Raw genomic sequence first — 25,409 nt, 5'->3', positions numbered from 1 at the left:
TGTTAGAAATTAAGCATCTATCAACTGTTTATACACTGTTGTACGTGTGTGTGTGTGTGTGTGTGTGTGCGCGCGCGGGCGCCACATGAATGACTGCAAACCTGCTGCAAAACTGAACTGTTGAATGACCTAGGTCTGTCATATAGACTAGAGTATATAAAAGGGAGGTCTGTATATTCCTTTTTCCCGCGCCTCATTGCGCTCTTTGCAGTAGGCGTACGTTTACCTTCCACTTCCACCACACTCTTCTCAGCCAATACAATCTACGCATTTTCAAAACATTGCTATGAGGTAGAGTGTATTTAGCATTAGTGTACTCCTATTGGCTATATGCACGTCCATCAACGTTGACCTTTGGATGTAATTGGTCTCAAAGACATGTCAGTTTGTGAAATGTCAGTTGCCGCGGCGAGAAGAATATTAATAAAGGAACATAAATATTTATTTAAAAACCTACACATTCCATTGGCAGAGAAATGTGTTCCTGGCCACTTGATTGGTTTGTCCAACCGGGGACGCTCGAAAAGGGCGGAGCCGAAACGGCTTGGCGGCCATATTGAATATTATTGACAGTTCGTGCTGAGGAAAGCTCAGATTTAGTTGCCAATTTATGGCAAAGTGAAGTTCCAGTGGAATTTTCAACTGAACCGGGGACAATAAAAACTACATTTTTTCTGATGGCCCTTTAGAAGAAATGGACGCGGACGAAAGACAGCGTAAACTAGAAGCAGGAAGAGCCAAGGTCTGTCGCTAAAAACACATTAGCTCGAACGTTAGCTGTAGCTCATACTCCGCCGTACGACGGTGCCGCGCGCCGAAAACAGTAGATGTACAAGCTCACAACGCGTAGCAATAGCGACGCGTTTTGAGCTTGTACATCTACTGTTTTCGGCGCGCGGCACCGTCATACGGCGGATTATAATTTAGGCATAAACACAAGCTAGCCAACGGTAGCTTGCTAATACTTTAGCCAACTCTTTGTCGTAGCATTGTATTGTCCAGTGTCAGCCCAGGACCCCCCATTGCATTTCTACACAAACTGTTGCTATGCCGGTCTGCTGTTATGTTAATTCATTGTTGCTTAAGCGCTTATAGCAGACTTCTGCTTACTGAAGACTGGTTGTCATTTGAATTTACAAACCGTCTGCCTATATATTCGTGGGTTGGTTTGGAGTGCAGACCCATTCCCATGATGACTAATATGAACCGGATAAGTGTTGATTATATGCAATTAATGTATTTGTACTGTTTAAACACGGACAGTCTGAGGCCCCATACACACATGTGTGTCTTGTCTGTGTTTAATGCCCGCCAGTCCGCCACAATGCTTTTCCAATGGGAGTCAAATGATTTGACCAAACATTTGTGTTTGATGGCTCTGTTCAACTTCTGCCCAAACTTGAAACTTTGTTTCAGCGAAGTATCACTAATGTGAGACTATAGACATCTACAGTTATGGCCTGCAAACATATTTAGCTGTGAAAAAAGATTTCACCTCTGCTGGTGCTACTAACTTTTTAGTTTGTTTTTAGTTTCTCAGACAGTTAACAATTTGGAGAAAATATCCCCAAACTCTTCTGTTTAGACTAAAGAAATGTCTATATGACCACTGTTGCCAAATGCCACACAATTGGCATTTGTGTTGACTGACTGACAGTGACTGTGTTGGCATTGAGCCTGCTTTCTGATAGATAGATGGATGGATGTAGCCTAAACATTTAGACTCAGGTTTTTTCGATTCTGACGAATCTCTCTACGAGAGTCTATGTTTGGGCTTGGATGGATGGATGGATGGATGGATGGATGGATGGATGGATGGATTAGATAGATAGATAGACAGATTTTTTTAGAGAATAGAGAGACAGATAGATGATAGTATAGATGCCTGGAATCCCTAGATGGATAGATGGAATAAAAACAATCTTTCTAATTAATTAACGTCCTAAGGTAGGCTACTTCATATTTTGACGGCCGTGGGCCTGCCTTTAAGCGTCCTTGTTCTTTTGCGGTCTGGTTCGAAAGCAGGCTTCAGTTGAGCAGCTGAGCTAGTAATTTTCAACTTGTTGCCTAGCTATAACAATAACATTCAGCTACATGAGCTGACAGGTGTGGTGTTAGCTTCACTGTTTATCCCATGTGGCATTTTTTCACCCATCTGAGAAATGTTGCTGTTGTGGTCACACACACACATTACAAAAAAGTGGGTATGGATTGGAAATATTAGGAACTTGCAGAGGTGGTGTAATAGTTAAATGCTCAAGCTCCAACAACCTTTTTGATTGAAGTATTTATTAACATTTTGCAGAATTACAGTACTATTTGTGTAACTGCACTGTACTGTATGTAATGTTTTCCCTGTGTATGGGACCCCCTCTAAAATGAGATGCTGCATCTCAAGGGGCTATCCTTTCAATACAATTCTGAGCAAATTCTGAGCACAACTCGATACAAAAACTTAACTGTGAGTGGACGACCCAATTAAGCATTACACTTGTTTACAAGAGGGTCCACCTCATTTAGAGATGTACAAATATACACTTCTATTTATCCAAAGAACAGAACAGGAATCAGCGATGTAAATAGGTTTTCAATGTAATGAGTCCCAGTGATGCAGGGATAGTCTTTTAGATGAATCCCAGGGACATTTTATGAGTCCCACTTCAACGACGTTAGCAGTCATATTTTGCCATTTTTACAAATTGCAGCATTTAACTCCCATTTCATTTTATATGGTTATAATATGGTTATATTCATGTAGAAAACAGAAGAAGAAATCATTATTATAACTAAAGCTAGCAAAATAAACTAGAATAAAAAACAGTACAGTAGTGCATCCCGTGGATGCAGAGGTCATTGTTTTATTGCGTCCCTTAACTATAAACTGTTTTGGGATGCAAAATGCACCCTATTTTAATCTCTGAGGAATTCATCATAATGGAGGTAAATAGGGAACAGAAACATATACAGTGAGGGGAAAATGAGGTGGGTGGGGGGGATTCAGATTTTACAGGGGCCAGTTTCGAATTGCAGCCGTTCGTAGGTGCCCTTTGAGAGCGGTTTTGGGATTAACATGTCTTAATGACTGTTGGTAGGGCGTTCCACATTTTGGTGGCATAGGAGTGAAAATAATTGAGTTGCCGAATCTGGGTTGCACATGTTTATGTTTTGTTGAACTCCATCTGGTGTTGTGGGTGTGGACTTCATTGACATTAAGGAAGTATTTAGACAGATGGGTATCTTGGTGGTGTATCGAATCTTGTGGACCAGACCTGAACCTAACTAATCGACAACCTGCATTTAACTTGCATTTAACTTGCATTTAAAACCCAAATTGGTCATTGTAAATTCCAGATGTTCTTATGCTGTGCACTGTAATTTGATGGAAAACAAAACATGTCTAGTCAGTGGCACTTATCAGCTGTGGATGCAAATAACTCCAAACCTGTTATTCCCTATGACAGAAAGTTTCCAGCAAGCCACAAAGTCAATCGGTAAGTAAAAAGAGTGGCATTGATCAGCATCAGAGACATTGGCTTTTGTGGGTGGAATGAGTTTGCGTTTTTGGGTGGTGGATCAGGGCTTTTCTTCCATTTCTTCCTCTGCTCTTTGGGTTGTGATTGTGGGAAACTTGTGGAGACTAGAGCCTATGCTCCTCCAGCAGAAATGTCTTTCATTACACAATGGATCATATACTGTATATTATGATCCCTTGTGTGACCTGTGAAGTCCTAACTATAGGCTACTAGAGGCATAGCTGTTTCTGAAGCAGTCTTAAGATAAGAACGTTTGGCTGTGGCTAATGGATTCATGAATTGACTGAATTTACAGAGCTCTGCAAGGTTACATACTATATATTATATTGCATGCATAGCACTATAATTAAAGTTTATTTATTTCGTCATTATAGAAGTAAAAAAAATGAAAGGGATGTGCACTAGAATAGTAGAAAAGAAGTGGAAAAGTTTTTCCATTCCATTACTACATCCCTGCTTGCTACTGTTTGTATAGATAGAGCACTCTGTAATTCTGTGCAAAGCCCAACAGGTGGTGCAACTAGCCCATTACATTTGGTAAGGCTTAATGGTACACCCATCTTACATGGATGCTGTTGCTATGGCAATGCCATGTCATCAGTTGTCTTTTACTATGCGCATTAAGAGTGCCTATTCTTAGCCGATACGAAAGCATCCATGTGTGCAACATACAGCATGAAGGGTAGGCTATTAGGCACATCAGTTTGCTCCTGTCTTACAGTATTAGTATTGTTGAGAGCACAAGGCTTAACTTGGCACTGGGCAGCATTGCATCCGAATCTCAGCGAGACAGAATCTCAACAGTACAGAGGCTGCCTCAGGGCAAACACTGAAATACACACTAATGTGTGTATTTCTAGGACTTGATAAGCGCATGGTGACAAGCGGAGGCGGCAAATAGGGTGAAAGAAGGACAAGTGTGGGTGGTGTCCCTGGTGTAGGAGAGGGATTTGAGATCTGAGGTGTTATCATATTTATTGATAGAATTCATGATTGGACGTATCTAGGCATGAGGTTGAAAATTCTGCTAAAGGTTTGTTGGAAGTATAGCCTTGAGTGAAGCAGCAGAGTCGGTCAGATGCACAGGAAAACACTTTTAAAGATGTTGGGCATGTAAAATCAGAAGATGTAACATTGTTGTGTTGTGATGCATGAATCAGACTCATTGTTCAGAGCAATGGTATAACTCCTGAGGTCACGTGGTCTCTCTCAAATCAAATTCAACATTGCACACGTTGATAGACTGCTCTTACCACTCCTGCTCTGCCTCCTCCTCTCCATGTGGATGGATGCATCTCCCAGTCTCCACCCTCTGCATGTTAGTCTAGACACTCACCATCTATCTACCTACCGGTACCCAGAGTTGGTGGATCTCAGTTGTCTTGTGTGCTGTGACAGTAAGAAGAGTGCTCCGCAACCTACTGACTTGAGGATATATGCAATGTGATCAGTTGGAACTGCTGGTTTGGCCGGAGGCTGTGACACCGACGCCTACTCGATGAGGGAAGGATTGATTTGGGTGGACTGCTAGCAAGGCAGATAGTCAGTGGTTGACTGTCGGAGATTGATTTGAGCATTTCATGAGGGATACACTACAGTGAGTCAGTGTGAACCACTGTAATCAGATTTTAAGCTGCTTAAAGAAGACACAGGCAGATTGAGAGAGAAATCGAGGCGGCCGTGATGGATGGAAACCTGGCATAAAGTGGATTTAGTACCAGATTGGGTGAAGCCGAATAATATGCAAAATTCATAGTCGTTGCTCATGGCTTGTTTGCGGTTATTTCTCTTGATCATATTTCTCTCTGATTGGATATTTATGTATTTAATGTTCTGTACAATCATAAAAGAAGCCAAAAGGATACTCCAAAAACTACAGATAAACAACTTGCCTTTCTATGATCTGAACTTTGCTGTGGCTTACAATAATGTAATATGATTGATATGGATTTTCCCTGTGCTTTTTTTCCTTGTTCTTTTTTGCATGAAGCTGATTTTTGAGATTGCAGTCTTTGTCCAGATTTTTTCTTATCTACTAACTTTTCCATCGTCTTGAAATATCCTCTTTGGAGACTGGAGAACATTAAACACTAACTAACCAATTTTTAACTTGTTTGGGCCATTTAGGATTTCTCATGGCTTTTTTGCTCAATCATTCTCATGACTCATCAGAGGCTTCTGAAGATGGTTCTTATACATTACTGGGGAAATCAACACCTGAACCTTTGCTGCTCATCCAGTTCTTTGAGGAGATGAACTGTGGCTATTAGGCCCCTCTGAGCACCACCATGCTGGTAGTGTGGTGGTGTTCTGTTGTCCTAACCTACGTGTCCATATACCTCTCACTCTCCTTCCTGCGCAGCTTGCTAGCTACCGACAGAGGCGTGCGAAAGGTGACGGTGCGGGGGCGCCGAAAAAGACGGCGAAGAGGAAGGGCCAGAATGTCCCGCAGAATGACTGCTCAACGAAAGACCGAAACCTAGAGTCAGCCCCTCCACTATTAAATGACACAAATCAGGATAGCAAAATCAACCATGAGGTATGTCACTAGTTATTATGGTGGTTTAGTCAGTATTTGCTGCATGCTAGCAGGCATGCTAGATGTGGCTGACTGCACTACTGCGTAAAGGAATGATAAAGTTTGTTTGCCCTTTTCAGAATTCCATATTTATTTTCTTTGGCCTTGGAGTATTCGTCGTTAACTATACTTTTCCCGTGTCTCGTTCAATGTATTCATTGCATGCTATAACAACTTAACAAGTGGTCTATGGGGCCCCTATTCAGTTCACATAATTGGAGAAATAGGTCAACAAACACACACAAGTGCTTTGCGGGCATGTTACCATAGCAACCCAATCATGATTGTATGTAGCACTATTACTGGCTTTAAAGGGGAAGATGGATCACCCACATTCTTTTCAATAGAGGTCTGTATATTTGATCTTAGAATCTGGAATTTGTGATGACTGCTGACCAATATAAATTGAAGAGTGATATAGTGTTTTGGGGTACCTTCAAACAATTTATTAACATAAAATATTATAAGCCTAAATGTCTTATTGGAAAACTTGACATACAGTATATTGCAGAAGACTTCCAGGAAAGCAGTCCTCAAATCTGAACTGAGAAAATATCTTGCTCTCAGTTAATCCATTAAAACCGGGAAAGCATCTGTGTCATCTTACATTTTAGCGATCATGAAAAAAGTATTTCATGTACAAAAATCCTGCACACTTCTCGCTTAGCAGCATCAGTTTATATAACTACGTTTTCAGAAAACTATACAAGCTCACAGTGCATCAATTTGTGCAGAGATTGCGTACATTTTATTTTTCTTTCTTAAATTCTCGCTTCTGGGAGTCCTTGCCTCGCTGGCGCAATTTATTTTGAGAACTACTGATTTGGTCTACTGATGTCAGCTTAAAACTGACCGATACATTAAAGTTAAACAGTCCCCTAGTCTGAACAGAATATGTTGCTATCTTGCTTCATAGGAAACGCAACAGTCTGAGGAGCCAGAGGCCCAGAGCAATGGGGTGCAGAAGGACCTGTCTGGACCGCAGGACCAAAGCCTTTCTCTTGTGGCAGAGTTGGGAGAGGTGCTCACTGGCAAAGAGCAGCTCAAGGTGAACATTTGAAGCAAAGTATATTAAAATCCATAATTTTCACAAACTGAAATGGTTTTAAATATCTCTCTGATGCCTCTGTAAAATAAATGAATACGTCGTATGGTATTGTGTTTTCCGATACACAAAAGCATTGCCTGCCTGGGGTGCATTTTTGTCTGGAAAAGACAAACGGACAAAATACATGTCTACACTCTACAGACGACTCAGCTGACTTTAATTGCGGTCCTTGCAAGTGCAGTATCTTAGCTATCAATTATTTACTTTTTTAATTGAATTATTGAATTGATTAATAGGTTATATACCGGTGCCTTTTGAGCTTTTAGATTGGCTATTTTCACCATTAGTCCACTGTTACACCTCTACAGCATGTTAAAGAATGGCTGCATTCTGAGGGCCTTATCTTCCAATCCTATCCTACACTTTGAATTCACAACATGCAAATTGGGTTCTTAAACTGGGTATGATGTAGTGGCTGCACCCATCTTATCTTGCAAACACAATCATCACATAAAATGCTCCAAGTAGGCTAGCTAGATGTGTTTGGTCATTTGGATTCATTCTTTTTCATGCTTTATTTATCTGCAAGCTCAGGGGACTCTGTGACTGTAATTACTGCTGTGTGTAAGTGCATGCATATGTGTTGCTGGTTTCATTCCACTGGGGGTGTGAAATATTCCTGCTTGCTTTGGTGTGGAAATGAAGCACAGTTGAATGCAATATTATTATATTTAGTGAGAGCCAAACCTTTCAGATTTACAAATGCAGAAGATAATATGATGAGGAAGCATTTTATTCTCTGCTCCTTGTGTAGAGTGAGATGTTCTCTAAAATCAAACCCAGGCATGTTGTATTGCCTAGTAAATTCTGAACATCTCGAGGTGTGCAGTGTGTTGCTAAAACATTTATTGTGATGAATATTATCATGATGTTGCATGTAACAAGATCATGCTCTTTCCTCATGGCAGAGGAAATGTCTAGAAAGCCATGGCAAATTGTCACTATCACAGCCTGAATCCAGTGTCATATTGCAAGGCAGATTTGCAAAGCCTGCTCCAATTCAGCACAATCTGTCTTGTCAGCAGGGAATGTAGTGTGAGTTGATCAGAATTGTCATGCCATATTTAATGCCATATGGTATGGGTCCAGCTCAGATTGTGAATTGCTTTATGTTTTTATTGTTCTGGTACTAACTGTTTTAAGATGGAAAGTTTCATATTCACACTGTCTACTAAAACAGCACTGTAGCAAGATGTGTGTGAGTGAATTAAACTGACCATGGATATGCTTTTCCACTTGTAGCAGCTGCAGAAGGCTGTAGAGAAACGTAATGAAATCATTGCGAGGCTCAGTTCCAACCTGCAGCATGCTCAGGCAAGCAGAGATCAGTTCCAAAAGGAGACACAGTCACTCGTAGGACAGATACAGGCCTTACAGAGACAGGCACAGCAGGTATTTGTTACGCATGCACAAATTACACACACACACACACACACACACACACACACACACACACCCCTTGACATGTAGTAGCATATATTATTATTTTGTGTGTGTGAACCTGAGGGGTAATTTGTTAGCCTAAAAACACACTTACAGCTCACCCCCTAGCACTCCGTAATTTCTTGTATCAATTGTACTGTGTATGTTGGTTACTTGTTATGTATGTTATAGTAATAGTAGACATATTCCCGATACTGACTCTGATACCTGAACATGTGTATCATTCAAAGTCCTTGTTGATTGGTTCTCGATGAGAATCAGCCGATCTCTATGTTCTCTAATTGTGAAAAATACTGGCACAGTCACTGGTTGTAGAGTATATAAACAGTGGATGGTGTGTTTCTCACAGAAGCTCTTTCTATGATCACTACCAATTAAAAATGACCAAGTCGTTTTGAGTCAACTTCTTCTTCGTGATTTGGCATTATAATAAAATTGACCGTCCGTTTCGGAGTTTCCTGATATTTTTATTTAAAAAGTTACAAACGGACACTGTATTTATAAAAGAAACTACATTCTGTTTATTGAATTTTAAGTGTTTTCTTTTTACAAAATCAGAAATAAATTGACAGCAACATAAACAGACAAACGGACACTTTTGGCATTATCCCTCGGTAACCCCTTGTTTTGGTCCACTCAACAGCTCAACTCTTATCTCGACTCTTTTTTTTACCCAGACAAGTGTGGATTTCCTGCGCATTAAAAGCCAATCAGGTGCTGATGTCCCCCATGGCCAGCAGCAGCAGAAGCCTCAGCCTGGCCACAGTTCCCAGGACACAGCCCTCAACCACAAGGAGCCTACATCAGGGGAACCAGGGAGTGTGATGCTCAGCTACCGAACATCAAGCCTGGAGAGCTCCAGCACTGACTCTGACACTGAGACGGAAGCTCTTCTGCACAGACTGAGGACGGAGCTTGAGGAGGAGAGAGAGAACCACCAACATGTGCTTTCTTCACTGGAGGAAGAGAGAAAAGGAAGAGCGGAAGATAGAAAAGAAAGGGAGGTGCAGATACAAGACCTCGAGTCCCAGCTGAGCCAAGCCCAAACCCAGTGCCATGAGATGCGGCAGTACAAGGAGGAGAAGGAGGTGCTGAACATGGAGATGCAGGAGCTGAGGGGTAGGCTACAGGAAGAGGCAGAGAATTCGGCACGGCACCTCCAAAGTCTGGATGAGGAGATGAGGAGGCTCAAGGAGGATCACAGAGAGGAGGTGGAAAGAATTGGGCAGCTGTTGGAGGAACGAGAAAAACAGCTTGAGGTCGTAGGGGCAGAAGAGGTTGGAGTCAAAGCCTCTAAGAATAAGCAGAATCAGGCGAGAGCTCATTCTGGTCGCGGGGACTCTGATGTTGACGATGAACCTGCAGAGGACGGCCTGAATGGGTCAGTGGACAGAGACCTCCTCATGGAGCGCTACTTGTCCTCGGCACAACCTACACATTCCTGCTCTGACTCGACCAATGAGAGCCTGGAGGAAGGCAGTCTCCAGGACAACTCTGCCAACGACAGGTCAGAGGAAAATCCCATTGTAGTAGTTGTGTGAGTGGTGGTTTGTTTCATATAGCACACATTTCCCTCTTGTCTAGAACATGTTAATACTTGGAATGGGCGTTGGTCATCATTTTGTAAATGTGTACACTTGGGTATTAGCTGTTAAAGTGGTTAACCATAGCGTGACTTCATATACAAATTAACACTGCAGCACACAAGCCTTGGAACCTTTGAACGGGATAAAGTTAACATTAATATCATGGCCCCAAACCAAGTACGATGGTTCAGATAGTTCTGTACATTGGAAATTAACTGTTTCCCATATTAAAAAAAAGGAAACCAACGTTTCGACCTCAGAAGGTCTTCTGTCTGATCCAGTCTGATAAATGCAGATAGCCGCTTTGTATATATAATTTTAAATTTGTCAGCTAATTGATCCTAAATGGCTAGTGATTTGGGTGATTTTGATTTCATCTATACGGTTAACCGTGTACCGGCCGGCCCAATCCCTAGTACCTAATCATCCTAATGTATTTCTGGTCGAAATCACATAATTAATTAAGATTATGTCTTTCTGCTATTGCTAACCATAATAAATTGTTATATGTTTTACATTATGTCTACAATTGTATTAGCTCTTTTGGTTAAATGTAAAGCACTATGTACTGTATATAAATATGTATTGACAGGTGTTCTGTAAATATAGCTCATTCTTTTCTTTTTACAGTTTTGAGCTAAATAGTGAAGTGTTGGCCGACCAGTCCAACTTCTCCTCCTCGCACTATGTCCGTGAGGAGCCCAGCAGCCCCCAGCATTTCTCTGGCCTCCTAGACTTCACAGCGGATTCCCCCGGCAACCCTGATGCCCGTACTTCTGGCCCTCAATCTCCGTCCCAGTGGTCCAACAACTCCCGGTCCCCGTTCGCTGATCAGGAGGAGACAGGCGAGATGTGCGAGCAGTCTGACCTGGAAAAAGAGCTCCTCCATCAGCAGTGCACGGAACTCCGTGAGGAGATGGGCCGTGTCGAGAAGGAGCAGGACGTGCTAAGGGAAGAGGTTACGAAGACTGCAGAGGAGCTGGAGGAGGCCAGGAACAGGTTAGCAAGTTGGTGAATAGTGTGCCCTTCTTTATGTATTTCTATTGAATCTTAATCATATTTTAATTGTGGATAAGCTGAACTTGTTTGTGCCTAACGTGAGCTATGTAAAATTAGTGCCTGTTGATATATTTATCTGTGTTAGTGCTTTGGTGATTGGAGATGTTTTCAGATTGATTGTTTCAGATTCCTCCACCTTTTACAGAGTTTAGCTTTGTCACTGAATCCACCCATTTCTCATGTTCCTTCTCTTTATGTTTGAGGGGCGATCCTATGTCCAGCTTTTAGTGTGTGTGAAAACACAAACTTTGTCCTAACACAAACATTAAATGCCATTGACAATGAATGGACAATTTTGAGTGTTTGTGTAAACACAAACATTGCGTAACACAAACATTGAAGACGAAGGTGAGGACGCTAATTCTGATTGGCCGGAATGGGATGATGTACGATGATAAGAGCGCCCCTCACTTCTCACGGGTGTGATTTGTTTTTGTTTCTTTTGCATGCATATAGGTGGGCCCAGGTAACGGAAGAACTCAGGGAGGCTTTGTGGGAGTTGGAGGAGGAAAAGGAGAAGGGAAGAATGTGCCAGGAGCAACTGGAAGATGAAAAGGAAAAGCGAAAACTTGCAGAGGAAGAGGCTTCCTTGAAGAGCCATAAACTAGACAACCTCGAGAACAAACTTAGTGCCTTAAAGGATGAGAGGGACAGAGAGCAAGAGGAAGGTGTAGTGGGGAGAGAGATGGAGAGGGATACCTCCTTGCTCCTCTGTTCCACCCTCCCTGCGAGTGAGCTGCAGGAGGTGCAGCAGGAGAAGGCTGAGCTCCTGTCTCTGCATGAGGTGAGGCAGGCCTCTGAGGTCCACGCTCTTTTTGGCAATGAGCTACAAGCACCACAGGTAGTCGGACGACATTTAAGAAATACTGTCGCATAGCAGCTGTCGCCTGTTACTTTGTGCTACATCTGAAATAATGCCTCTGAAATCAGATTCTACACAAGGTTTCTGTAAAAAATAATTTTAGATTTAAGTTTAAGTTCAGAAAAGATGAAAAGCAATTGTATGAGCAAAAATTGAATTATCAAATGCAACAACAATTATTTTCTCCCCCTCATCATGACCAGGTCATATTAGAGCTAGAAGAGACCAAAGCCAAATGTAAAACCACAACCGCCCTACTGGATGAAAGAACCATGGCACTGGACGATGCTTTGAAGGAGCTCAACGCCACTCTGCAGCGCGTCAACACTGTCCAAAAGCAGCTGGTGGAGAGCCAAGGGTCTCTGGAGGAAGCAGAGAGGATGAAGAGAGACCTGGAGTCTCAGCTCCTCTGTCTGAGACAGAACCTGACAAACCTGGAGGAGGCCCAGGGCCACGCCATGCAGAAGGGAGAGGAGAACTGCAGGAAAGAGGAGGAGATGGATGGACAGATGAAGAAAATGGAGCAGGCTATAGAGGAGGAGCTAGAGCAGTTTGAAGAGTTGCTGAAGGCCAAAGATGAGGAGGTGAGATGAGTCATCATGCCATGTTTTTTCATACTTACTTATTTTTGGTACGTATGATAGGATTTATCTTGTTAATATCAACATTAGTCAGTAGTATATATGTTCATTTATACTATGGCCACAGAATACTTCATACGGATTGAACGAAATGTGTATTATTCTCAGATACCTGCTCGACTAGGGTTCAGAAATAATATGCATAATTACGTTATTTGATCTAACAATGCCTACAAACTATTGTGTAAAAAATAAATAAATATAAAGATAAAAGACTGACTTGTTAAGCTGTTTCTGAGTCATTAGGTCAGCTTAACTTGCTTGGAGTAGTGATCGAATGTTTATTCCAAGGTTGATGAAGTTTTTATTAGAAAAACATTGCGACAAAATAAACACTAATGGTTGGTAAGTGGCCATGGTATAAGCATAAGTAATCCCTGCATTAAAAAAAATATTTTATCCCTTAACTTATTTTTCTTTTCTTTTCTTGCCCCAGTTCGTGGAGGAGAGGGAGAAATGGGAGGTGGAGCGCCAGGAGAAGCAGGAAGAGCTGTTGGGTTTTAAGCATCTCCTGGAAGAGATGAGAAGGGAAAGGGAGGAGGCGGTCAAGGCTCTCCTGGAGAAACAGCTCCTGGCTGTGGAGGAGGTCTCAGAGAGACTCGGGAGATCTCACCAAGGGGAGGTGGATGAACTGAAAGAGAGACACCAGGAGGAGGTGCGTTTCACAAGGGGAAACATGACACAAGTGTTGTTGAACTGCGATGTTGCTCAAATATAACTCTTTTCCTTGTAATTACTTACTTTCTACAGTTACGGTTTGGTTAACAATTGAAATGGCTCTGGCTGAGTCATGACATTAACCTGTGTTTTGATATCCTGGTTTTTGTGCATGTCTAGGTATCAGAACTCACCAGGCGCTTGGAGAAGGAGCCGTTGGAGCAGAAAGCCTCTCTAGAGGAGGACCAGAGGAGACAGATCGGCCTTATCAAACAGGTAGACTGACCGTCACTATGGAAAAGGGGAAACGGAGGCACATTGAATACAAACACAGGGCCCTGGATGATGCCTTCCTTCTTACTTTTATATTATCCCCTCTGCTTCCTCCTCTTCCTCTCCAGGTCACTGAGCGTGAACACCAGAGGATGGTGTCTGAGCTTTGTGCCAAACACAGTGAAGAGCTCAGTATGCTGAGGACAGAGCTCACATCAGATCTCAGAGAGAGCATGGAGGCTGCCTACCAGGCGGAACTACAGCAGGCTCTGGTAAACAAAAGCAACACTAGATTACATTTGATAGACTGTATTGATCCCAGCGTTACAGCGTATACAACAAAGAAAACATAAACGCATTGTAGATCCTTCTATCCTGAAGGAATGCATTATGCAACACTGACTCGTTTTTGATCCCCTCCTATGCCCAGCTTTGTGTCTTTGTGTGTACCAAATTTGATTGGCTGACTATACCCAGCTTTGTGTGTTACCAAATTTTATTGGCTGAGCATGGAATGTGATGTATGATAAGAGTGCTCCTCACTTCACACAAGTGTGATTTATTTTTTATTTTCTTTATTTATTTTGTTACTCGCTCATTATATTGTTGTGTGGTCTTCTAAGTCAGGGGTTCTCAACCCGTGGGTCGCGACCCCTCGGGGGTCGCCAAATTATTTTAGGGGGTCCCCAAATTATTTAAAAAATAAATAAATAAAAAATAAATAAAATATTTTCATTATTTTTCAAAAATAGCAGACCTACAACCTCGTAGCACGCCACTCGGTGGCGCGCTATGAGCTTGTAGATCTGCTATTTTTCATTAGCTAAATTATAACATAATGCTTAAAACACCAAAAGGGGTTCCCGCCCAAAATGGGTTAAGGTTATTGTAGCAGTCAATTTATATTGGGGGTCGGGAGGGGGCGGGGCGGGGGTCCCGAGACATTGCCAAAGCTTTTCCGGGCGTCCCCGGCCAAAAACGTTGAGAACCCCTGTTCTAAGTGACAATGTATCTTCCCTCTTTGCTGTGCCGACAGACCCAACAGGCCCTAGAGCTTGACACCGTGCGTCTGAGCCTTACCAACCTCCATGCATCCCAGCTGGAGCTCTCCCAGGCCAACCTGCAGCGGGAGCGTGAGGCCGCTCTGAACGAGGTCCAGGCTTCCCTCAGGGACAAGTGGGCCCAGGAGAGCATTGTGCTTCAGGCCCGGCAGCAGTTTGAGTTGGATCGCATCAGAGGGCAGAACCACATTCAGCAAGAAAGGCTTAGAGAGCTGCACCAGCGAGATGTTGGTCAGTATTGAGAGAGATTCAGAGATAGTGGTCAGTCACCCAGTCAGTGTTTTATTTTTTTATTTTTTATTTTTTCTACTGGTGAGTTGATTGTTCAACATTTTGGTGAATCAGCCTGCTGAGTGGTTTAAGGTTTATTCAGGAAAATGTAGAGCAGATGCTGCTCTTGAATATGTTGATGTCGGGAGGACTATTTATTTGTATTTTATTTGGGGCTTTTTGTGGTTCTTTTTCTGTATGTACAGAAGAGCTGAAGCACCAGTGTGAGACTCGTATCGCTCAAGAGAGAGCTTCCATGGAGCAGCACTACGCCAAAGGCACACAGGTAAAGACAATAGACCACAGTTTTAATTCACATATAATGTGCAGGCTGTGTCACGCTAAGGAAACACGAGATAGGCTCCTGCTCTATGTGCCTCAGGGCACAGCAAGGCTTACTTATAGTGGTTATAACAGCAATACCACGTTCTCTCATTAATTTTCTCTTCACTACTGTTGTTTTCCAGGCTTTGCGGACTGAGTGGGAGGAGGCAGAGAGATCCCAATCAGATCTACAGACAACCCTCTCACAGATCCAGAGCAATCTCGTTGAGACCCAGACAGAACTCGTCAACACCCAGGCCTCTCTCTCCAAAACTCGGATAGAGCTGTCAGAGTCCCAGGCCTCCTTCAGTCAGAGCCAGGCAGCACTTACTGAAGCCCAGGCAGCCCTCTCTCAGACCCAGTGTGACCAGCGTGAGTCCCAGGCCAGGCTGAAAGAGAGCCAGGCTTCCAGTGAGAAGGAGATCCAGAAACTCGAGGGAGAGCTGAACCAAGCCTTGGCTGACAGAAATGCAACTGCCTGTGAGTTCCGCCCTCTCTCCATTCTCAAACAGCCTTTATTGTTTAGCAAATCATTTCAAAAGTGTTTTGAAACGGAGCATAGTATAGAGCACATCTATCATTAGTTTACAGAAGTTTGAACTTTGCTGTGAAATCGTCAGTGACAAAATGAATGAGTTGTAAACTGTGTTCTAGTCTCAACATAGATGGTTTATTGTTTTCAGGTGGTATAGAGGAACTTGTCTCTAGTCACAAGACAGTGCTGCAGGAGAAGGAGCAACACATATGCCACCTAGAGGAGAAAGAACAGCAACTGCAGAAAGAGGTGGGTGCAACACATCTCTTTACTACTATTTGCGATGCAACGTTGTGCCTTGAGGATGACCTGCGTGATGTTGGTGATCCAATGGCCTTTCCTCTACTGCTACTCTTAGACCAAAGTTTCCATTCACACAAATGTACTTGCTGAGTGCAATTTTGCACACAAGATATCTCATAAATAATCTAATGAGCTGACTGCAGGATGAACCCTACTGATTTTGGTGACATCATGGCCTTTCCTTTAGAGTCAGTCGCTCTTCAGCCAACATTTCCGTATGGGTGTAGGAGCACCATGGCCTCTAGGGGCTCTTGATCTTGTAAATAGGCACAACTTGTTTGACTTAAAATAAATCTGTAGATCTAATAATACTATCTCTGTCCATCTCCTAGGTGTCTCGTCTCCAAGAGGAACAGACATTGCTCAAACAGAGCTCAGAACAAGAAGTAGCTCAGCTCTGGGCCCAGCTGGAGAGCATGAGGACCAGTCGACAAGAACTGGGAGGTGAGAGGGTTGCTGAACTAACACGCACACGTGTCACGTGCACATGCACCCATACTAAAACGCATGTGCCAAAACGATTTTATTCTAATCCCAGTACTGTTCGTTATCCAACAGAGCTGAAGGAACAGCTGCTTGCCCGCTCATCTCGTGTTGATGACATCGAACGCCTGAAGACGGAATTTAATGAACAAAGACGACAGATCAAGGAGCAGAATGAGGCCGAGTTGGAGAACCTGAGGAGGTACACACACACACACACACACACACACAAAACACACACACTCTTTATTGTCATATATATATTAAAAAGCAGTGCCTTCAAAAGCAAAGAAAGAGTTGTGCTCTCTGGTCAGGAGTAACCATATAATATACCATAAAAGTAATGAATGAGCAGTCTATAAAAAGGGCTTCCGTACTCATCATTACTGCCAGTTAGTCTAACGTACTGGGTGGGGGTAAAAGTTGTTTCTAAAATGAGTAGTAGTTTATCCTCCCCGAGGTGTTCAGGAACGGTGTGCAGGACAAGACAAATTGCATCCTCTATTATGTATTCGATAATAATGGGTCTAAATACTTCCATCATTCCAGATCCATCTTTGCTAAAGAAGCAGGTACATGATTGCATATGTAGGTTTTAACTAGTCTCTCAACATTTAATCATTAATACAGAAGTCAGCGACTGGTGTATAATCATTTAGACATGTTGGTGTTTTCATTTAGACATGCTTCTGTTATTTATAAATGTTGTTTTTTCCCATCCTTGTATTTTGATTGGCTGAGTGGCATTCAAATGATTATCTCCTCATAATGGCCCTCAAACTGCATATCTATAAAAGTATCACTTTGCCCTATTATACCTGTAACCTAGCAACAGCTGCCAACTGTCGGAAAGAAATTATGATTTTAAATAGCATCAGTTTGCTATAGGCAAAAAAGAAATGACTTAGAATGGCTCAAATCTATTGGCTTTGAACAGATTTCTTAACGTTTTTGATTCAAATGAACCTAAAACTAAAATACCTGAAATAGTGATATGGGTCGAATCAATGGTTTATCCTCATTACAATCGAGCATGTACTGTAGATGTGTTGGAAAGTGAAAGGAATTCAAAACCATTCAGTCTTCATGAAATAAACTTTCATTGTGATTTTGTCTTCATTGTCTTGACATCAAATCACAATTATCTGTTGGGAACTTGGAATCACATCGAGGAACCGAAGTTCACACAACAGTGATATTGGCACAGATGTGATTATCTATGGCCTTGTGTCTTCTACAACCACAGCATAGCACTCCCTTGTGTATTATTGCTTAAATACTCCTTGACAGTGGTAGGAACTATATAAATTCAGTGTGTGACAGCTCAGCTGATCTAAGGAAGACATATTTCATACTTTACTTGCATCTGTTTTCACTATCCCTCACCCTAGAGCCAACACTGAACATTTTTGCCTCCTGGTCCTTCAGGTATTTTGAGCAGCGGCTACGGACAGCAGAGGAGAACCACAGGGAGGAGATCGCTCTCCTGCAGCTGCGGCTGGTGGAGGGGGCCCTGGAGGAGTCTGTAATCAAGACTGGGGATGCTAGGTATGTCAATAGGCCCATGTTTAAGATGTAGAAGACGTGATGATAGTGATAGTTTTACACATTTTACACAGGTTGATGGCAGTGTTGGTCTCTCTTATAGTTTCATGTCTGAAGGCCAGTGTGAAGAGGAGAAAAGCAACATGCTCGCTGAGATCACTCTCAAACTGGAAAAACACAAGGTAATTGCATACGCATTACATAATCTCAGTCATTTGAGCAGTGTTATGCTTTCTCATTTCTTATTAGTAATTATACGTCTATCATACTGCTGCTCTTTTAGGAGGAGATGGACATTGAAGACAGACACTCGGAGGAGCTGGACAACTTGCGCTCCTCTATGACTTTGTCCTATAAGGAAGAGCTGCTACAGGTGAGACAGGTGCACACACACACACACACACACACACACACACACACACACACACACACACACACACACACTTCTATGTTCTGGTATGTATGTTGAAATCATCATGGCTTGTCTATTAAGGTGCGCACTGACCTAACGGACCGCTACTATGAAGACTTTCAGGAGCTTAAGACTCGTCATGCACTGGAACTGGAACAGCTCAGAGCCAGACTCTCTGACAGCCACGTCCGAGGTACTGTGCTCACACACCTTCATATAAGAGCACTACAGTTTTATGCCCTTTGATGTCAAATTGTTTGTGATTAAAAATAGTCTCTCTCACAGACCTCACGCGTGTTCGCCTGGAGGCAGCAAGGCAGGTCGAGGTAAAGAATTTAAGTTTAGCATGCACTGATATGACCTATTCACCAAATATAAGAATAACATCTCCAGAGGTGAAACATTGAGAACTATAAGATGTAGGAGTTGACAGTGATGGTGTTTTGACTGGGTTTAGGTGGAAGTTGAGCAGAGGATGTGGCGTCACAGCGAGGAGCTTCAGACCAGAATGACCATCATCCAAACCCAGGAGAGCAGTCTGTCTGCCCTGAGTAAACAACATGAAGCAGAGTTGCAGAGAAGCACACAGCAGGTACAATCTCCACATACTGGAATTATGAAGGGAAACTCATTTTAAACATACATTTTTAGCTTTTCCTTTACAGTGCATATTGTTATTTTTAAACCGTAATAGCTGCTTCAACAACAGACAGTTATAAAACCAGGAAAGATAAATCTTTATTCTCCTTATGCGTCAGATTGATCAGTTTTATTCTATCATCATTATTGGCTACTTTTCATCTTGTGCATTTTGTTGCATTTTAAGATATGAAATGTACTAGGTCATACACATTATTGAATTACACATTAAATATAGAGAAACTGGAAGAAATAAAAAAGCACAATGGGGTGTATAAATCCTGTCTGCACCAACATCTCATAATGATATGCCTCCGTTGCAAAGATATGACTGATTACGTTCTTTTGAACGAAAATTGTATTATCTTTTCAGGGCAGCTTTCTGATAATCCCTATTGATTCTCAATTTTTATTTTAATCATTGACCAATTCCCCCATCTATTTGTGACTTTAACATTTGACTTTTTCAACCCAAGAAGTGAATCATCTCTTTGGGGCTGCCTGCTGATAATTCCTAAGTGTGGTGAAAATCTGCCCATACTTTTTCAAGTTATTTTGTTCACAGACATACAGGTCACCCACACAGACTTACTGCACAAGAACCTGCCATGCATGCATGCGGGCATAGTTTGATGGTAGTAGCTCATATAGTATTAGGAACATGAATTCGGTTTAAACCCTCATAATAGGTTAACTATGTCATTCACTCTGATTCCCTGCAATTTTCTGCAGTTGAAACAGGATTTTGCTCAGGAGCTGCACACTCGTCTTGGAGCGGCTAAGGAGGAGGAACAGGAGAGAGTGAAAGTGGAGCTGACCCACAGGAGCCAGGAGAAGGCACAGCAGCTGAGAGCTGAGCTTCAAGAGAAGCAGGACACAATGAAAGCAGACCTGGAGAGAGGGATGGAAGAGCAGAGGAAACACCTGGAAAGAGAACTGGAGGAGGAGAGGGCAAAATTGAGGTCACTACAGGATTCACTGGAAAATGATCAGAGTAAGTTGGCGTCATAGTCCAGATTATCTAGAAAATTGGCAATGTCGTAATAATGTATGGTTTAGTACATTTTTATTTAATTGGTCCATCTCTTGACTCCCAGGCCCCCAGGTCTTAGCAGTGAAACAGAGGCTGGAGGCCCAGTTGGACAATGAGTTTCAGAAAGCCAAGAGCTGCATGTCTGCTGAGGTGAAGGAGCTTGTTGCTCTCATCCAGGAACAGTGTGAGGAGCGTCTACATCAAGCCCAGGATAGGTGAGGTGTAAGACTTGCTAGAGGGTGGATGTCTTTTGGGTATTCATGGAGTTCTTTAATCCCAACAACATCCTACCCCCATACTTAAAAAGAAATATGCAGGGGATGTTCTGCTTCTTTCTTTTCAAACAGAATATTACTATTTGTTTCATTGTTTATTGCTTACTTGGAACTTGCAAACAACAAATGCACATCTGAGTATTTAATACAGTTTGTTATGTGGTTTAAATGTTTTAATGCGTGAGTTCAGATTCCAAGAAGAGAAGGCACAATTGGAACAGCGTCTGGCCCAGAAGGACAAAGTCTCTCTGGGAGAGCTAAGAGAAAAACACAAGGCTGAGCTGGAACAGCAGAGAACAAGTCTAATGAAGAACCATTCAGAAGAGATGGACACCCTGTGTGCCAAACACAAAGCACAACTAGGTTCACTCAATTCCACGTACAGAGATCAACTTGCTGCTATGGCGATTGAGTTGGACTCCAAGCACAAAGCTGAGCTTGTTTCCTTGGAAGCGATCCTCGTTTCCAAACAAAAGGTGGAGCTGGACCGTCTGCAGGCTGTGTTTCTGGAGACTAAACAGGCACAGCTTAAAGCACAAGAGGCGGAGTTGGAACGCAAGCATCAGGAAGAGAAGGATGAACTGGAGAGGAGGATGCTGGATAATATGGACACTTTGGAGGCTACCTACCTGAAAGAGGTCCAGGTGAGTAACTGCAACAAGATGACAAAATGAGGTTACTTTCTCAGTCTGCCAAAAATATGGTTTTAATAAGCCACTGCCCACTAATATGATTAAAACTTCACAACACAGTTCTCATGCTATAATATTACAGAAACTGCGTGATGAATTGGTGCAGATTGAAGAAGGGCATTATCAAGAGCTTAATTGCCACAGGATGGAACATAGACAGGAAATGGAGCGTCAGCAGGCAGAACAGCTGTCCATCAGCGAGCAACTGAAGAAGAAGCTGGCCCAGCTGCACATGGAAAAGTTCAGTGCCATGGCCGCAGAGCTCAACCATGTTCACCAGGTGCTTTGACTTCAGAATGTCAGAAAAATCAACCAGTGAACATCAACTTTTTATTTTAATCTTTTAAATTGTGTATTGTGATAAATCTTTTTCTCAACGTTTTGTTCTCATAGGCAGAATTATCTGCTCAAAAAGATATCATGGATTCAGAACATTGCAAGGCTCTGGACTCTCTCAAGAAGCAGGTACTGTCAATCATCCATCACCATTTCTCTTGCCTGCATGAATCAAACATTTAATCAAACCAACATTTAGAACCAATAACAATAGGTTATTCAAATAATTGAGAACATATATATATATTTTAAATCAACTAAATCTTATCAATCAGCTGGTTAACCCCATAACCCTGTATTATGTATAGTTCATTGTACAGTTGGTGGTGTGTAAAAATCTATAAACTCAAAATGTGTTGCATCGCAGCACGTTGTGAGCTACAAGATAATCAGGGTGATATTGGGTCGGGAAAGGCGTTCCCTGTTCTAGCCTGATCTGGCGAGATTATCCTGTAGTGTGTTCCAAATGATTGAAAGAGTCCTGTAGTCTGAGCCCAGCTTTAGTCTCAATGGGTTGTGACCTTGTGCGTCAGCTAAGCTATTTGGAGAAATTTGGAACCTTCTCCTAATGACACGTCCAAAATGGGGATTAATTATTAAATTATGGGGAATGGAGATTATTGTATTAAGTTATTGATTTTCGATAATGTTTTATAATCAAATTAATTTGCCCTTTTGTCTTTCTACTGCTCAGGTTCTTCAGCTGGAACAGCAACATGACACAGCTCTTCAGGAGCTCTCTCAGACCTGCACTGCTGAGAAAGATCAGCACCAAGTCCAGCTACAAGTATGTGTGGAATAATTGCACCATGCATCAGTTTGTGACACACTGTGTGTGCACGTATGCACGCACACGCGCGCATGCCCCAGAGTGAGAGAACACCCCATGCTGTTGTGGTCTTGCTGTCAGTATACAGCATCTCTTGTATCATGGGGCTCTTACAGCCCATTAGAGAGCAGGGATTACAGAGAGCCATTCTACTGCCACAACATTGGTCTGGTTGTTTGTATGAATTTGTTTATTTGTATTGGTCACAGAAGGAGCATCTTTGTGTGTGTGCGTGTGTACACAATTGCATACTGTGGTGTCAAACTAAATGTTTACGGCGTGTCCTGCTCTAGGAGTTGAGGGGTATCTCCGCACGAGAGTTGCAGGCCTGTCGCAGGGAGCTTGAGGAGGAATCCTCACGGCAACGTCTGCACTTCCTGGAAGGGGTGGAGCTTCTTAAGGTTCAGTCAGAGGAGAGGCTGCAGGACCGGTTAAACCAACTGAAGGTAAAGATGCAGATGCTTTTAGGCTTTAGAACGCATTATGCGTTGTGAGCTTTTAGATCTGCTATTTTCGGTACATTTGCATGACACTCTGGTATGATGAGGTATAAAGTTGAAACATGCTTCTGACAGCAACGATATGATCAAATAAGTATTTCTTTGCTCAACAGACCCCAGTGAGTCTTTTTCCAAACCTCATTATTACAGTATGTAACATCATGGATTACTGATGGCTGTGTAGGGCTCTAACAACAGCCCTTCTAATCTCTCACAACACCAGCCCCATTCCCAGGGATAGATAGGGAATGCTCCTGGACCCTGTCCCCCTGGAGCTTTAATCAAACCCAATTTCCACATTAATCCCACCAATCGTTAACCATCAGCCCACCAGATACGCTCACATGATCTTTGTGGCTGGGCAATAAGGAAAGGCAATGGGAGAGGGGTAGATTTTATTTAGTTCTCTTGAATGGAGGACCTGAACCTCTGAACTCCTGTTACTGTTAACTAACTTTGAAGGCGGAGTTTGAGGAGCAGAAGGAGGCGGCGCTTGAGAAGCAGAGGCAGAGTTTTGCAGCCGAGCACGAGCACAAGGAGTGCAGCTACACAGACAAGATGAGCCAGCTCACTGCCCAGCTCCAACAGCTGGATTCTGTGGTGGCTCAGGTACTATATACACACACACACACACACACACACACACACACACACACACACACAGTCGCACACACATACTATATCTGCTTTCTACCCAATGGCTTGACTGATTCTGTAGTCTTATGCCGGTGTTACATGCCAGGGGCATGACTAATATAGTATACAGAACTTGCCGGTGAGTGTTTTGCATCAAAACTATTCATATAGTTGATGCCTTATTCACACTGGTTGATAGTTTTATGTGCTGTGTAAAATCGACCTCATTCAGAATACAAATTGCGTTGCCATTAATACTGGTGTTATGAGACTCATGACACAAACGGTTCACGTGTGAAATAATCGCAAGGTGTCACTTATTCCAGAGGCAAGACTTGTGATTGAGGGAGAAAATGGAACACCAATATGAGATAGAAAAAGAGACTAAACCGCCATTGAAGTACAATGCCAGTGAGGAACCTCATCTGTGTTCCTCTTCCCTTTTGCATCCAGTCAGATCTTCTGAAAGAGATTATAATATCCATTAAACTTAAAACCCCATAGGCTTAGTTGTCTGGAGTCCCCCAAGGGTCTGTTCTAGGCCCCATCCTTTTCCCCCTCCAACCCAAATCTTATAGATCAGCTATTTTCACTGCCCCAAAATAGGGATGCTAGGGTGTTTAATAACTGCATGTATGTCTTTATGCTGGGTGAGACCATGCTGCCGACAGGATTATCTGTAATCCCTTGTTCCACCGCTCGTGTGTCCATCCAGCCTTTCCCTGGTAATCTTCATTCAATCAATCATTCATCCTCCAGTTGCTACAGATTACACTGAATATCACAGGGACAAAAACATTGTTGCTTTTGTTATAATTTTGTTAGTTGTTAGGGTGACATGTCAGGCTCATATTCGATATTCCAAAACGACAGTTAACCCCCTGATGGTTTTATTTTTGTTTGCTTCAGATTTGTAGTTTTTACGGAATGGGAGTAAAGAAAATAGTGAATATAGGTTTATATGGTTTTGAAGCCCTCTTATTACTTTATTTTCCATTAAACCAAATATTTTCCATTAAACCAAAGCTTTGTCCTATCTGTGTATCTGTTTGTCTCCATGGCACCTGCCCAGCTTGCCTCCTAGTTGTAAAAATATTAACTTCCTCTACCTTAAACACACACACACACACACACACACACACACACACACACACACACACATACACACACACACCGTGCGCGCTCCCTCAACCCCCTTGAGCTAAGCAGAGCAAAGCTTTAAGAGAGAGGGGATGGAGGTTCTGTTGTCTGGGCAACAGCATTGTTGTGCTGACACAGGTGGCTGAAAGAGACTTGTTCAAAGGGAGGGAAGGAGAAACAAACTGAGGTAGGTAGGGAGGGAAAGGATGGTAGAAGAAGGGAAAACCATACATGAAGGAAAGGTAAGATAGGCAGACTTTGAAGAAATAGAGTAAAGTATTCTGTAATCTATATATTTCGTTACAAGACTGTGTCACTTGCTGAAAACAAGCTTTTTGTAAAGCAAAATATGTGATGTTTCGAAAATCACTTTGTCTTATGAGGAAGTACAAATTGGGAATATAGAACATGTAATTCTCAGTTCCACACAGCTCCAGACCTGTGTGGGAGTGAGAATTGCTGAGAATTGAGTATTACTGAAGCTAATAAGATGGAACATTACATTCAATGTGTGTGTTTTGGCAGTTACTGTGTGAGAGCAGGAGGTCCATTTGGTATTTTGGCAAAGGATGTTGGATGTACTAGGATGTACTAATTTATGGACTGGCTAATCAGTGTAATCACATCTGCACCTTCTCTCTTGCCGTACACAAGGG

At 42.5% G+C, this 25,409-nt stretch overlaps 1 protein-coding gene across 4 annotated transcripts in view; it reads left to right on the top strand.

Annotated features, from left to right (window-relative positions):
• Positions 1–573: 573 nt before the first annotated feature.
• The window catches only part of pcnt (pericentrin), a 43,598-nt gene continuing 18,762 nt past the window's right edge, over positions 574–25,409 (top strand). For 3 of the 4 annotated variants that reach the window (XM_079529021.1, XM_079529023.1, XM_079529020.1), the window contains exons 1-32: positions 574–742; positions 3,462–3,491; positions 5,896–6,072; positions 7,028–7,159; positions 8,462–8,611; positions 9,340–10,169; positions 10,879–11,247; positions 11,764–12,091; positions 12,373–12,753; positions 13,247–13,465; positions 13,648–13,743; positions 13,869–14,012; positions 14,777–15,032; positions 15,278–15,357; positions 15,539–15,875; positions 16,079–16,179; positions 16,566–16,677; positions 16,792–16,918; positions 18,145–18,264; positions 18,365–18,443; positions 18,545–18,634; positions 18,755–18,866; positions 18,959–18,999; positions 19,131–19,265; positions 20,045–20,306; positions 20,410–20,560; positions 20,811–21,264; positions 21,395–21,592; positions 21,706–21,777; positions 22,343–22,435; positions 22,771–22,923; positions 23,440–23,586. In XM_079529021.1, the coding sequence (XP_079385147.1) occupies positions 695–742; positions 3,462–3,491; positions 5,896–6,072; positions 7,028–7,159; positions 8,462–8,611; positions 9,340–10,169; positions 10,879–11,247; positions 11,764–12,091; positions 12,373–12,753; positions 13,247–13,465; positions 13,648–13,743; positions 13,869–14,012; positions 14,777–15,032; positions 15,278–15,357; positions 15,539–15,875; positions 16,079–16,179; positions 16,566–16,677; positions 16,792–16,918; positions 18,145–18,264; positions 18,365–18,443; positions 18,545–18,634; positions 18,755–18,866; positions 18,959–18,999; positions 19,131–19,265; positions 20,045–20,306; positions 20,410–20,560; positions 20,811–21,264; positions 21,395–21,592; positions 21,706–21,777; positions 22,343–22,435; positions 22,771–22,923; positions 23,440–23,586 (6,024 nt within the window). In that variant the 5' untranslated portion in view covers positions 574–694. The remainder of the gene's footprint in view (positions 743–3,461; positions 3,492–5,895; positions 6,073–7,027; positions 7,160–8,461; positions 8,612–9,339; positions 10,170–10,878; positions 11,248–11,763; positions 12,092–12,372; positions 12,754–13,246; positions 13,466–13,647; positions 13,744–13,868; positions 14,013–14,776; positions 15,033–15,277; positions 15,358–15,538; positions 15,876–16,078; positions 16,180–16,565; positions 16,678–16,791; positions 16,919–18,144; positions 18,265–18,364; positions 18,444–18,544; positions 18,635–18,754; positions 18,867–18,958; positions 19,000–19,130; positions 19,266–20,044; positions 20,307–20,409; positions 20,561–20,810; positions 21,265–21,394; positions 21,593–21,705; positions 21,778–22,342; positions 22,436–22,770; positions 22,924–23,439; positions 23,587–25,409) is intronic. The other variant, XM_079529022.1, reaches the window with a different exon arrangement.

The sequence above is a fragment of the Electrona antarctica genome, assembly GCF_951216825.1.
Source record: "Electrona antarctica genome assembly, chromosome: 18".
In the NCBI taxonomy this organism is placed as follows: Eukaryota; Metazoa; Chordata; class Actinopteri; order Myctophiformes; family Myctophidae; genus Electrona; species Electrona antarctica.
This window is presented reverse-complemented; position numbering and strand designations above follow the sequence as displayed.